Raw genomic sequence first — 12,552 nt, 5'->3', positions numbered from 1 at the left:
TGATAAGGTTTTTGCAATGTGTTATACTAACTTATCTCACGAGTCCTTGTTGAGTTTTGTGTGGATGAAGCTTTTGAGATTTAGGGAGACCGTGATATGAGAGGAATTAAGGAGACACAAAAGCTCAAGCTTGGGGATGCCCAAGGCATCCCAAGATAATATTTCAAGAAGTCTCAAGCGTCTAAGCTTGGGGATGCCCCGGTTGGCATCCCACCTTTCTTCTTCAACAACTATCGGTTAGTTTCGGTTGATCCTAAGTTTTTGCTTCTTCACATGATGTTTGCCATTCTTAGAATGTCATTTTATTTTGCTTTGAATGCTTTTTGAATAAAATACCAAGATCTGAAATTATTAAATGTTAGAGAGTCTTCACATAGTTGCATAATTATTCGACTACTCATTGATCTTCACTTATATCTTTCGGGGTAGTTTGTCATTTGCTCTAGTGCTTCACTTATATCTTTTAGAGCACGGTGGTAGATTTGTTTTATAGAAACTATTGATCTCTCATGATTCACTTAGATTATTTTGAGAGTCTTAAATAGCATGGTAATTTGCTTAAATAATCCTAATATGCTAGGTATACAAGAAGAATAATAAAATTCTCTTATGAGTGTGTTGAATACTAAGAGAAGTTTGATACTTGATAATTGTTTTGAGATATGAAGATGGTGATATTAGAGTCATGCTAGTTGAGTAGTTGTGAATTTGAGAAATACTTGTGTTTAAGTTTGTGATTCCCGTAGCATGCACGTATGGTGAACTGTTATGTGATGAAGTCGGAGCATGATTTATTTATTGATTGTCTTCCTTATGAGTGGCGGTCGGGGACGAGCGATGGTCTCTTCCTACCAATCTATCCCCCTAGGAGCATGCGCGTAATACTTTGCTTTGATAACTTGTAGATTTTTGCAATAAGTATATGAGTTCTTTATGACTAATGTTGAGTCCATGGATTATACACACTCTCACCCTTCCACCTTTGCTAGCCTCTCTAATACCGCGCACCTTTCGCCGATATCATACACCCACCATATACCTTCCTCAAAACAGCCACCATACCTACCTATTAAGGCATTTCTATAGCCATTCCGAGATATATTTCCATGCAACTTTCCACCGTTCCGTTTATTATGACACGCTCCATCATTGTCATATTGCTATGCATGATCATGTAGTTGACATTGTATTTGTGGCAACGCCACCGTTCATAATTCTTTCATACATGTCACTCATGAGTCATTGCACATCCCGGTACATCGCCGGAGGCATTCATATAGAGTCATATTTTGTTCTAAGTATCGAGTTGTAAATTCTTGAGTTGTAAGAAAAATAAAAGTGTGATGATCATCATTACTAGAGCATTGTCCCAGTGAGGAAAGGATGATGGAGACTATGATTCCCCCACAAGTCGGGATGAGACTCCGGACGAAAATAAATAAATAAAAGAGGCCAAAGAAGCCCAAATAAAAAAAAGAGAAAAGAGGCCATAAAAAAGTGAAGGCCCAAAAAATAATAAAAAAATGAGAGAAAAAGAGAGAAGGGACAATGTTACTATCCTTTTACCACACTTGTGCTTCAAAGTAGCACCATGATCTTCATAGTAGAGAGTCTCTCATGTTATCACTTTCATATACTAGTGGGAATCTTTCATTATAGAACTTGGCTTGTATATTCCAATGATGGGCTTCCTCAAATTACCCTAGGTCTTCATGAGCAAGCAAGTTAGATTAACACCCACTTAGTTTCTTTTTGAGCTTTCATATACTTATAGCTCTAGTGCATCCGTTGCATGGCAATCCCTACTCACTCACATTGATATCTATTAATGGGAATCTCCATAGCCCGTTGATACGCCTAGTTGATGTGAGACTATCTTCTCCTTTTTGTCTTCTCCACAACCACCACTCTATTCCACCTATAGTGCTATATCCATGGCTCACGCTCATGTATTGCGTGAAGATTGAAAAAGTTTTGAGAATGTCAAAAGTATGAAACAATTGCTTGGCTTGTCATCGGGGTTGTGCATGATTTAAATATTTTGTGTGATGAAGATAGAGCATAGCCAGACTATATGATTTTGTAGGGATAGCTTTCTTTGGCCATGTTATTTTGAGAAGACATGATTGCTTAGTTAGTATGCTTGAAGTATTATTGTTTTTATGTCAATATTGAACTTTTGTCTTGAATCTTATGGATCTGAATATTCATGCCACAATTAAGAAGAATTACATTGAAATTATGCCAAGTAGCACTCCGCATCAAAAATTCTGTTTTTATCATTTACCTACTCGAGGACGAGCAGAGATTAAGCTTGGGGATGCTGATACGTCTCCAACGTATCTATAATTTTTGATTGCTCCATGCTATATTATCTACTGTTTTGGATGTTTATGGGATTTATTATACACTTTTATATCATTTTTTGGCACTAACCTATTAACCCAGAGCGCAGTGCCAGTTTCTGTTTTTACCTTGTTTTAGGGTTTCGAAGAAAAGGAAAATCAAACGGAGTCCAATTGACCTGAAACTTCACGAAACTCATTTTTGGAAGGAAAGAAGCTCAGAAGACTTGGAGTGCACGTCAGGGGACCTACGAGGAGGCCACGAGGCAAGGGGGCGCACCCACCCCCTGGGCGTGCCCTCCACCCTCGTGGGCCCCTCGTGGCCCCCCTGCCGTATTTCTTCCTCCTATATATATCCATATACCCTAAAAACTTCGGGGAGCAGAATAGATCGGGAGTTCTGCCGCCAGAAGCCTCTGTAGCCACCGAAAACCAATCTAGACCCGTTCCGGCACCCTGCTGGAGGGGGGAATCCCTCTCCGGTGGCCATCTTCATCATCCCGGCGCTCTCCATGACGAGGAGGGAGTAGTTCTCCCTCGGGGCTGAGGGTATGTACCAGTAGCTATGTGTTTGATCTCTCTCTCTCTCTCGTGTTCTTGAGGTGATACGATCTTGATGTATCGCGAGCTTTGCTATTATATTTGGATCCTATGATGTTTCTTCCCCCCTCTACTCTCTTGTAATGAATTGAGTTTCCCCTTTGAAGTAATCTTATCGGATTGAGTCTTTAAAGATTTGAGAACACTTGATGTATGTTTTGCCGTGGATATCTGTGGTGACAATGGGATATCACGTGATTCACTTGATGTATGTTTTGGTGATCAACTTGCGGGTTCCGCCCATGAACCTATGCATAGGGGTTGGCACACGTTTTCGTCGTGATTCTCTGGTAGAAACTTTGGGGCACTCTTTGAGGTCCTTTGTGTTGGTTGAATAGATGAATCTGAGAGTGTGTGATGCATATCGTATAATCATACCCATAGATACTTGAGGTGACATTGGAGTATCTAGGTGACATTAGGGTTTTGGTTGATTTGTCTCTTAAGGTGTTATTCTAGTACGAACTCTAGGGCTGTTTGTGACACTTATAGGAATAGCCCAACGGATTGATTGGAAAGAATAATTTTGAGGTGGTTTCGTACCCTACCATAATCTCTTCGTTCGTTCTCCGCTATTAGTGACTTTGGAGTGACTCTTTGTTGCATGTTGAGGGATAGTTATGTGATCCAATTATGTTATCATTGTTGAGGGAACTTACACTAGCGAAAGTATGAACCCTAGGTCTTGTTTCCTATCATTGCAATACCGTTTACGCTCACTTTTATCATTAGTTACCTTGCTGTTTTTATAATTTCAGATAACAAATACCCATATCTACTATCCATATACCACTTGTATCACCATCTCTTCGCCGAACTAGTGCACCTATACAATTTACCATTGTATTGGGTGTGTTGGGGACACAAGAGACTCTTTGTTATTTGGTTGCAGGGCTGCTTGAGAGAGACCATCTTCATCCTACGCCTCCTACGGATTGATAAACTTTAGGTCATCCACTTGAGGGAAATTTGCTACTGTCCTATAAACCTCTGCACTTGGAGGCCCAACAACGTCTACAAGAAGAAGGTTGTGTAGTAGACATCAATGATCTCCACCCTATCGATGACACTGATGGTTTTTCGTGCCGTCAGTTGGCTCGCCAATCAGGAGGTGTGTTAGACAGAGACCGAGCCCAAATCGGATCTCTAGTCATGAACAACAACTTCATGTCAGGCAAAACTTTCATCTTTGGCTCCTTCAAATTTTTCATAGACACGCGCGAGCTGCTCTAAAACAACACGCTACCTGCCTCCATCAACACCATGCACTTTAGGGGCCTTGTGTTCCACTTCAACTAGCACTAGATCATTGATGGCGCGCGTTGCTGCGCCCGTTTATTGGTTCAATGTAATTATAGGAATCATGTAAATATATGATGCCATGAAGGAGGTCCAATATGCTCCAAATTTAGGCTAGTCACCGCAAAGACCAGCAACTTGATTGGCCACACCAGAGCAAGGATAATAATATGGCAATGGCACATTGCCATGTAATCTTAGTCAATCAAATGACCAACATTAACAATACTCTCTCGATTCACTATTATAAGATGTTTTTGATATTTTAATATGGACTAAATATAGACTGAAATGAGTTAACAAACCCATTAAAACACATTTATAAACATCCAATTCAGAAAGTTAGAAGATCTTACAATAGTGTACGGAGGGTAGTAATTTGTTACATAGGATCTAATGCAGTCCACCGCATCAATTGTTTTTGGGATGTGAACACATCGACCGATCCCTCATGCATACCATCATATGAGAAATATGTAGCTAGCAGCAGTTGATATCAAAATGCTTTCAAGATGCTTATGGGATGGGAAGTAGTAGATAGTTTGGTCTCATCATCAGAATCTGCATCATTCAAGTATCTTGATGCAATATGATAAATCTATCAAAGGTAGCTTCTTTTTCTATTCTGCAATAGATGAAGGAAAACAATCAGTATTCTACATGTCAAAAAAAGCAGCACTAAATTTATTTCATATACATGTAGCATGTTGGCGCTCAGTTCTTAAGAGAAGAGAAATTCAACCTAAACATTAAGGCATCAACACGTAGCTCGTGACCAAATAACTTAACCATTAGGTATATCATGTAAAAAATATTCAATGTTTCAAAAAAAAGTCTGGGGTTGACCAACACAGCTTAAATAATTCTATCAAACAAACTACAAATAGTATTGAAGACAAGAAGGCAGGAATCAATACAAATATCTATTTTAACATAAGTATATGCTTACATATCATGTACACAATGTAAAAGAGTATAACATCTACATGGAAAGTTATTCACCTCACATTTCCAAATGTCCATACCAACCAGAGGACCATATCTTGCAAGTTGGAAGTATGGAGCAGAATGGAAATTCAATTACCTGTCTAAGAAAGTGAAGTGGACAATTCAAGTTAATCTTTCAAGGAATAAACCTAAGAGGAATGCACTTTGGATGGCATTCATTGGTGCTAGGATGTAGTTATATGAAAAGGGGAATAAAAATGGGATTCAGAGAATCAGACAAGATGCATACATAAAAATTGGAATAAAAATGGGATGTAGTTATATGAAAAGGGGAGTCTGAGTATCAGACAAGATGCATATAAACATTGGAATTTAACCCACCAAATACTAACCAAAACAGATAAACACCAACAAGTGAGGCAGCAATCGCTTACATCTTCAAACACCTTCCCTACACAAAAGTTGTGCAATGTCTTGACATACAGAACTGTGCAATGTCTTGACATACATAATTTACCAAAGTGACTTGTGTCCTCAGCCGCCAGATCGCGGCTTTGGACGCCCGAGATTGGCTGGTCGTTGTACCAAGTATCATGACACCATTTTAGGGTCCCATCGCGTGTCACGGTCTGCAAAATTAAAAGGGTTGCTGCTACCGAAACTGATCTGGTTGTTCTGTCATTGACTGGCCACAAAACAAACTGTGTACGAGAGGCCTGTGCATGACAACTGAGAACTAACATCTCTTCCAAGCAGGTGGTCACCATTTTTATTGGCTTCTTTGTGTGCTTGAGCCAGGCAGGCTGACGTGGAACGACTACTGCTCCAGAAGCCTATTTTTGTGGCCTTTCCATTCACTGGACCGACGTGTGTTTTCTGGTTACTATAATAACTGACCATGATAAAAACTCACTAAAAAGCTGATTTAAAATATAACCAGACTATTAGCATTCTCCCTTGTATCTTTGAGCCAGTGAAATTTATGTCGTTCACATTCTATGTCCGCTCAACGCAAATGAAAATTCCCTGCCCCATCGAATCATTCAGTCATGTGACCAACGACAGAATGGTGGTGATGAAGCTTCAGTTCCAGAATCACAATTGAAGCAAAGAACAGGGCTGATGGAGAAACTTTTATTTCTGGGACTGCTACGCCATCATTCTTGGTCTGCAAATGCAAAAGGAACATTCTTATATACTATAATCAGATAGTTTGAAGCATATTTGCTACTTGCTAGATTCTTCTACTTAAAATTTATTTATTTTACTTTCGATGATGATTCTAACATCTGTTTAACTATTCCTTGATGGTATTTCCAGCAGCTCCATCCAATCCAATCCAACTATACCCGCATTAATATTAGACCATAAATATTTGTGTGGCTTAATCCATTTATATTCGATGCAATCCTAATTATTTTGGATGTTACACATTAAGAATTTATGTCAGCTCAACAAACACATGGGGAATGATTGATGCAATACTGTCTAATTTTTTTACACAATTATATATATATAACTAACTTTGAACAAGCAGTGTAACCCAAACCATGTCCTTTTCACATATCTGTGTCGTTCAACTATACTCAAATATTTGCATTGTTCTATTGACACGATAAACGGGCGCAGCAACATGTGCATTCATATTCTAGTGTCTTCACATACAGAATAGCCTATCTAATAAGTTTACCTCTTCGGGTCATGGTCAAACTATACAGAATTGTCTCCATCTCTTCCAATAATTGGTGTGAGAGGATTCACAAACAGCAAGAGGCCTGATCCACGGAGAAAGTTGAAATAAAGTCCAATTAGTGCTTTGAGATTTCATCCACCAGTACAATGGGGCAGATGATTAGAGGCCTAGTGTTCAAGGAGAGTAGGGGAGCTAGGAGGGAATTTCACAGGAGCTCACCAACAACAGTTCTGAAGCATCATGACAATGAGGAGAGGAGGATCTGATGCAATAGATGAGGGAGACAGGACCGCCGACATCCCCGACATTAACCGGGTCTTCCACTACCTTTGTCCACCGGCTTAGCCTCCAACTCCAGAAAATTGTGAAAATTGTCGTCGTCATTACTTTGCTCCATAATAAGTAGTGACGAATATTTGGTTCAAACAAAAAAATAGCATGCAATAGTTGAGATAGCTATGCCTAAGATTACAACTGAAATTGATTCTTTAGTTTATTTATCGGATAACAACAATTCTGAACAATTATATGGACTTCATCTAGGGACTGTAAAATTCATTTAGATGTCCAATGTATCCATTCATGAAAGAGTTCAGTCCAGAAGCAAAAAATCTAAGAACACTATCCATCCAATGAGCAATCAACTTCCGTTTGGGTTATGAGTTGAAACAAGGCCAGAACTCCAAATTCTGTACCAACATCTATTTGAATTAACTAAACCTCATGAACATAAAATGTGTCATTTGTATGTGGTTCTTCCAAAAAAAGGTTGCCAATGTGATGTGTACATGGACTATAAATTTACAGGAGTCCTTCATTGGGTTTCAATTACTTACTTCATCAGCGGCATGCCGCCCGCTATCTCGTTGCCTCGGTGTCATCTCAGATCTGCATCAACCACAACATGGCATGCTATGGTCCTATGACTTGAGCTCTGTGATGACCAAATAGTATTGCAAGGGTTCGCCAGATATGGCAGTTGCAGCTGCGCGCCATGAAAATCAAATGAAGAACCATGTAAATTGGAACATCCAGAATTCAATTAAATGATAGATCATTCTACACTATGAGATTAATAGGGTGGACCACTTAATCAATCAACATATGACAAACCCTAACTTATTACTCCTATCTGTAGCACCTCGACCGGACAAACAGATTGTTTAGCACCTCAATTGGTCGAGTTACAAAACCCTAATGCATCGAGGGAGAAGAAACTTACTGGTGGGGAGAGCAACGGCGACTATACGGCACGGAAGGGGGCGGCCAGCGTGATGAGGTGGGCGGCTCCGTTCAAGCAGGATGAGATTGGCGGCTTCGTGACGTCGGGTTGACGCGGTGGATTCGAGCACTGCCGGTGAGGCGGCCTCCTCCAACCTAGTCGTCGCGCGCCTCCGCCGCCAGTTAAGTTGCCACCTCCGCCGCCAGCATTGTTCGTTCCCTGAGGGCTGAGAGAGCGAGAGGAAGGGGGACGGGATTGACTGTTGAGCATGGAAAATGGGCCAAAACAACCCGATACGAGCCCAATTAACCACAGGGGCCCAAAAAAGCTACCGGAGTAGCTGCCCCTCGGACAGCCGATCTCGCGAAAAACATCCCAAGAAGATCCAGTGGCCAGGAACGGCCAGCACATGAAAACGAACGGTTAAGATGTTGAGTGCTTGAGAGGGCTGGGATGGTGCTCAGTTTTAATATATCTAAATGGCGATGTTGTGTGCCCCCGTATCCCACCATCACCTTTGGCACGAGACGCGACGTCAATCCCGTACAATCTCAGAGTGGCTGGATCTTCATCAACCCGCCTGCCCGCCTGACCGGCTGCATATGATCTTCTAGGTCGCTGACACAGGGCTAGCCTAGAAGCTCACACGACCGACAATTTGTGCCATTACACATGTCCACGTGGAATACCTAGACTGGTCCAGCTCCACCATCGCCTTCGACTGCACCGACCACCCAGACTACATCCCTCATCAAGGGAAATCCTCCGTGGTGCTAGATCCGATCGTCGGTGACTTCGACCTCCCATAAGTCCTTATGGATGGAGGCAGTAGGGTCAACGTCATCTTCCTCAACACCCTGTCAAAGGTGGGAATCTCCAAATCCCGTCTGAACCCCTCGCCCCCTGACTTCCACGGGTTTGTACTAGGCAAAAAAGTGATGTCCCTGGAAGTGATCTTCGGAGACGAAGAAAACTTCTGCTTAGAAACAATGTGCTTCTAGGTCGTGTTGTTTCGCCTGGGGTACACTGCTATCCTCGGCAGGACCGCTTACGTAAAGTTCATTGCACTATCCTTGTACACATACCTACAACTAAAGATGTTAGGTCCAAGCGACACCATACCGTGCATAATGGTGCTAATCGGGCGCTCGAAGTGGAGGTCACCAATGTAGAGCTCGCGGAGACCATGTTAGCCTCTGCGGAGCTCTACAACAACTCTGCTCCGCAAGCGGAAGCTTCTTCGAGTGCCCCCCCTCCTCTCTCAAAAAATAACAATTTGATTTCCAATAGGATGTGCGATGAGACTTAAACCTACATTTCAAATTTCATTTGTATCTGTTGTAACATGTCTTCTTGATATAAATCCCTTTTGGTGGCCGAGCTCCATGTAGGTCGGGTTTTGAAAAAAATCAAAATCCATATGTTTACATTTCAAAAAATTCTAAAAATATATAGATATACATGGAGGCATAATGCACAAGTGTTTAAATTTCAAGACGAAATATGTTGAAATGAGAGCTGTGCGAATTTTTTTTCTGGAGGTTCTTAACACATGATGCTATTCATCCTCACAGGCCATGAATTTAACTTTTTTATGCAGATCGCATTTCAAGTAATCCCATTCTGAAATTTTACACACATACACATATCATATTTGTTTACTTGCACAATTGTTTCAGTTTTTTTTGAAATTGAAAAGGTTTGAATCAGTTGTGTCGACGGGAGGCCGAGAGCCAAAAGGCCTCACTGGAAAGAGAAACATAGCATATTTTTTGGAAATCAGTTGCGTCGACAGGAATGCTAAAAAGAGGAGAGATGGCCGACAACAAAAGCCAAGATAAAACTGACATTATTGCCTAAAAGGAGGAGAGGTGGCGAACAACAAAACTGAGGAGAAAAGAACATCCATTATTATAGTATAAGATCTATCGAATTTGCTTTACTGCTTTATTATAGGCAAGATCTGCACGTATCATAGTCAAACGGTCAAATCGAGGTCCCAAAATTAGATCACAGAACGAATGGAACAACTTTCAAGATTATCTTTTTAGAGAATCTAGTTTTTTCTAGACGATGGAATGGAACAGGGTTTCTAGTCTTTTTACGGGGTACAAGGCATGGGCCAACAGTGTATGCCTAAATGGGCTCCGAATCGTCTCGCTGGCCCATATAAATAACCTTACGGCCCCGAAGCTCTCCAGAGAGAAACACGGAACAGAAAATGTTGACTAACCAGTGGACCCCACACGACAGAATAAAACGGCACCCTCCCGGAACACCAGTTTCAGTTTTCCCACCGCACCACAGATGTCGTCCGAAACCGCCGTCTCGCCGCAGCCGCTGTCCTCCAGCCCACCAACCGCCGCCGTCTCCGCCCATTCCAGCTCCGCTCCCGCCGCCGACGAGCCGGAAGCTCCAGACCCGCCCCGACCCCCGCCGCACCATGCCTCGCCGCCCCCACCTCCCTCCGCGTCCGACGAGACGGGCGCCCCGGCCCGTCCCCAACCCCTGCCGCGCCACCCCATCGCGTCCTCCTCCTCCTCCCCATCCACCGCGGCCGGCGAGACGCAAGGCCCAGTCCACCCCCCGCCCCAACCCCAGACGCACCAACCGGCGTCGTCGTCCCCTTCCTCGGCGGAGCCGCAAACCCCTGTCCTGCCCCAACCGAACCATTCGTCGCCGCCTCTCTCGGGGGACGACGACGACGACGACGTGGTCGTCACCGGCGCGTTATCTGGGGCGGGCGGCGCGGCTTCGGCCGCGGCCGATGAGCGGGTGAAGGGGCCGTGGTCGCCGGAGGAGGACGCGGTGCTGACCAATCTGGTGATGAGGGACGGGGCGCGGAACTGGACGACCATTGCGCGCGGGATCCCCGGCCGCTCCGGCAAGTCCTGCCGCCTCCGCTGGTGCAACCAGCTCGATCCTCAACTCAAGCGCAAGCCATTCACTGGTACCTGCTCTTTTCATCCATCTACTGCTATTTGTGCCCCATTTCCTGTGGAGTATGTAGTCAGGTGCCAATTTTGTTTATAATGCAACGTGTAAGGCGCATTATTGGTTTGTTGTTAGAATTATGGACATGATACATAATGCATTATGCGCTTAATTGATCGTAGATGTTATGTAGCACATCTCTCCTACTTGCTTGCTAAATCTGTGATAATTTGGATGCAGAGGAGGAGGACCAAATGATAATATCTGCTCATGCGATTCATGGGAACAAATGGGCATCTATCGCGAAACTTTTGGTTGGGAGAACCGACAATGCAATCAAGAATCACTGGAATTCTACTCTGAGGCGTCGGTACTGCACTGGTACCCGGTGCACACGAAGTGCTTCTGCAGAGCAACCTATGAGAGAGATGTCCAGGGCAGTTTCAGAAGAACGGTGGCCATTGTCGGGTCCTAGTTCCTTCAGTGTTATGGAAGTAAAGGAAGCTCCTGTGCAAACAGTATCTGAAACCTCTGCTGGGGCATTGCAAATCAGAGATGTTAACAATTGTAGCACTGAAGCTGTTGATCGATCCTACCCGGTGCGACCAGTGGCTACGGTTGGTGCTTTCAGACCATACAGTCTAGGACCTGCTCAACAGATGCAAATGGAAATGTCGAGCTCTACCAAGTTTGTTCCAACCATTCAGGCTTTGACGCCTGAAATTGCGGTCTCCAAGTTTGCTGATACTACATGCTTTGCTGCTGATGTACCAAACAAATGTGGCCATGGTTGCTGCAGCGCTGAAGAGCAACCTCGTAACAACTCATTGTTGGGACCTGAGTTTAAAGAGTTTATAGACCATCCTCCAATTTTGAGCAGTAGTTTTGCTTCGTTGGTATCTGAAATCAGCAGCATTGCCTGGATGAACGGTGGTCTGCAAAGCAGTAACTCTGGCAACTTAGTGCAGTCTAATCCTCCAGCCTGACAAATTAGGAATCGTGTGAGTTGGAATACTGAAAAATTGGAGTTGTTACTTTTGGACATAATGAAGTCAACCATGATTATAATCTTCCCGAGGTGCGTGCTCCGTAGATTCTAAGGCATGTGTTACTTCCAGCTTTTAGTATATGTTCTCATACTTCTTACAGGTCCTTAGCATCGCTCATTCACACTGCATCACACACGTAGGTAGCTGGATGTGATTGTTGCGTTATAACGAAACCCTAAAACTAATTACATTCCATTTCAAATTATTGTGCCATGCTGCCAATTATACACCAGCGCCAAATAATGAGATTCCCCATTTCTTTTTTCCTAGCAATGGCCGTGAAATCGGTATTTTCCTATGATGAAGCTACCACAACAGTTTGGCTCAATAAAATAGACCAAAATATTGACAGTGAATTGATCATCTAAGGGAACAGATGGATATACGTTTGTTTGTAGCAAGCGTAAGTGATTGGTCATGATTAGACCCCAGCAAACTGAAGCTTAATTATTTTTGTCTTGC

The 12,552-nt window shown here is 43.0% G+C and overlaps 1 protein-coding gene and 1 long non-coding RNA gene across 4 annotated transcripts; one reads left to right on the top strand and one right to left on the bottom strand.

The window, feature by feature from the left end:
* Positions 1 to 4,540: 4,540 nt before the first annotated feature.
* On the bottom strand, positions 4,541 to 8,376 carry LOC125545300 (uncharacterized). Of its 3 annotated transcripts, none has more exons than XR_015598627.1 (7): positions 8,108 to 8,376; positions 7,722 to 7,870; positions 7,105 to 7,271; positions 6,883 to 6,967; positions 5,585 to 6,360; positions 5,247 to 5,332; positions 4,541 to 4,869 (listed from the first exon to the last, which is right to left on the bottom strand). It is a non-coding gene; the product is annotated as an uncharacterized LOC125545300 (long non-coding RNA). The 3 variants fall into 3 exon arrangements; XR_007299982.2 differs by having other exon boundaries at positions 5,627 to 6,360; XR_007299983.2 differs by having other exon boundaries at positions 5,627 to 6,360; positions 7,105 to 7,237.
* A 2,015-nt stretch (positions 8,377 to 10,391) lies between these two features.
* Positions 10,392 to 12,107, top strand: LOC125545299 (transcription factor MYB25). Its single transcript, XM_048709200.2, is given in 3 exon segments — positions 10,392 to 11,057; positions 11,282 to 12,020; positions 12,022 to 12,107. Coding segments are annotated over 3 exon segments (1,407 nt in total). The 5' UTR covers positions 10,392 to 10,414; the 3' UTR covers positions 12,047 to 12,107.
* Positions 12,108 to 12,552: the final 445 nt, after the last annotated feature.

Source organism: Triticum urartu, chromosome 3A, assembly GCF_056163025.1.
Source record: "Triticum urartu cultivar PI428250 chromosome 3A, HENAU_Tu73, whole genome shotgun sequence".
Lineage (NCBI taxonomy): Eukaryota > Viridiplantae > Streptophyta > Magnoliopsida > Poales > Poaceae > Triticum > Triticum urartu.
The sequence above is the reverse complement of the archived record's forward strand: the minus strand, read 5'-3'. Positions and strand labels throughout refer to the sequence as shown.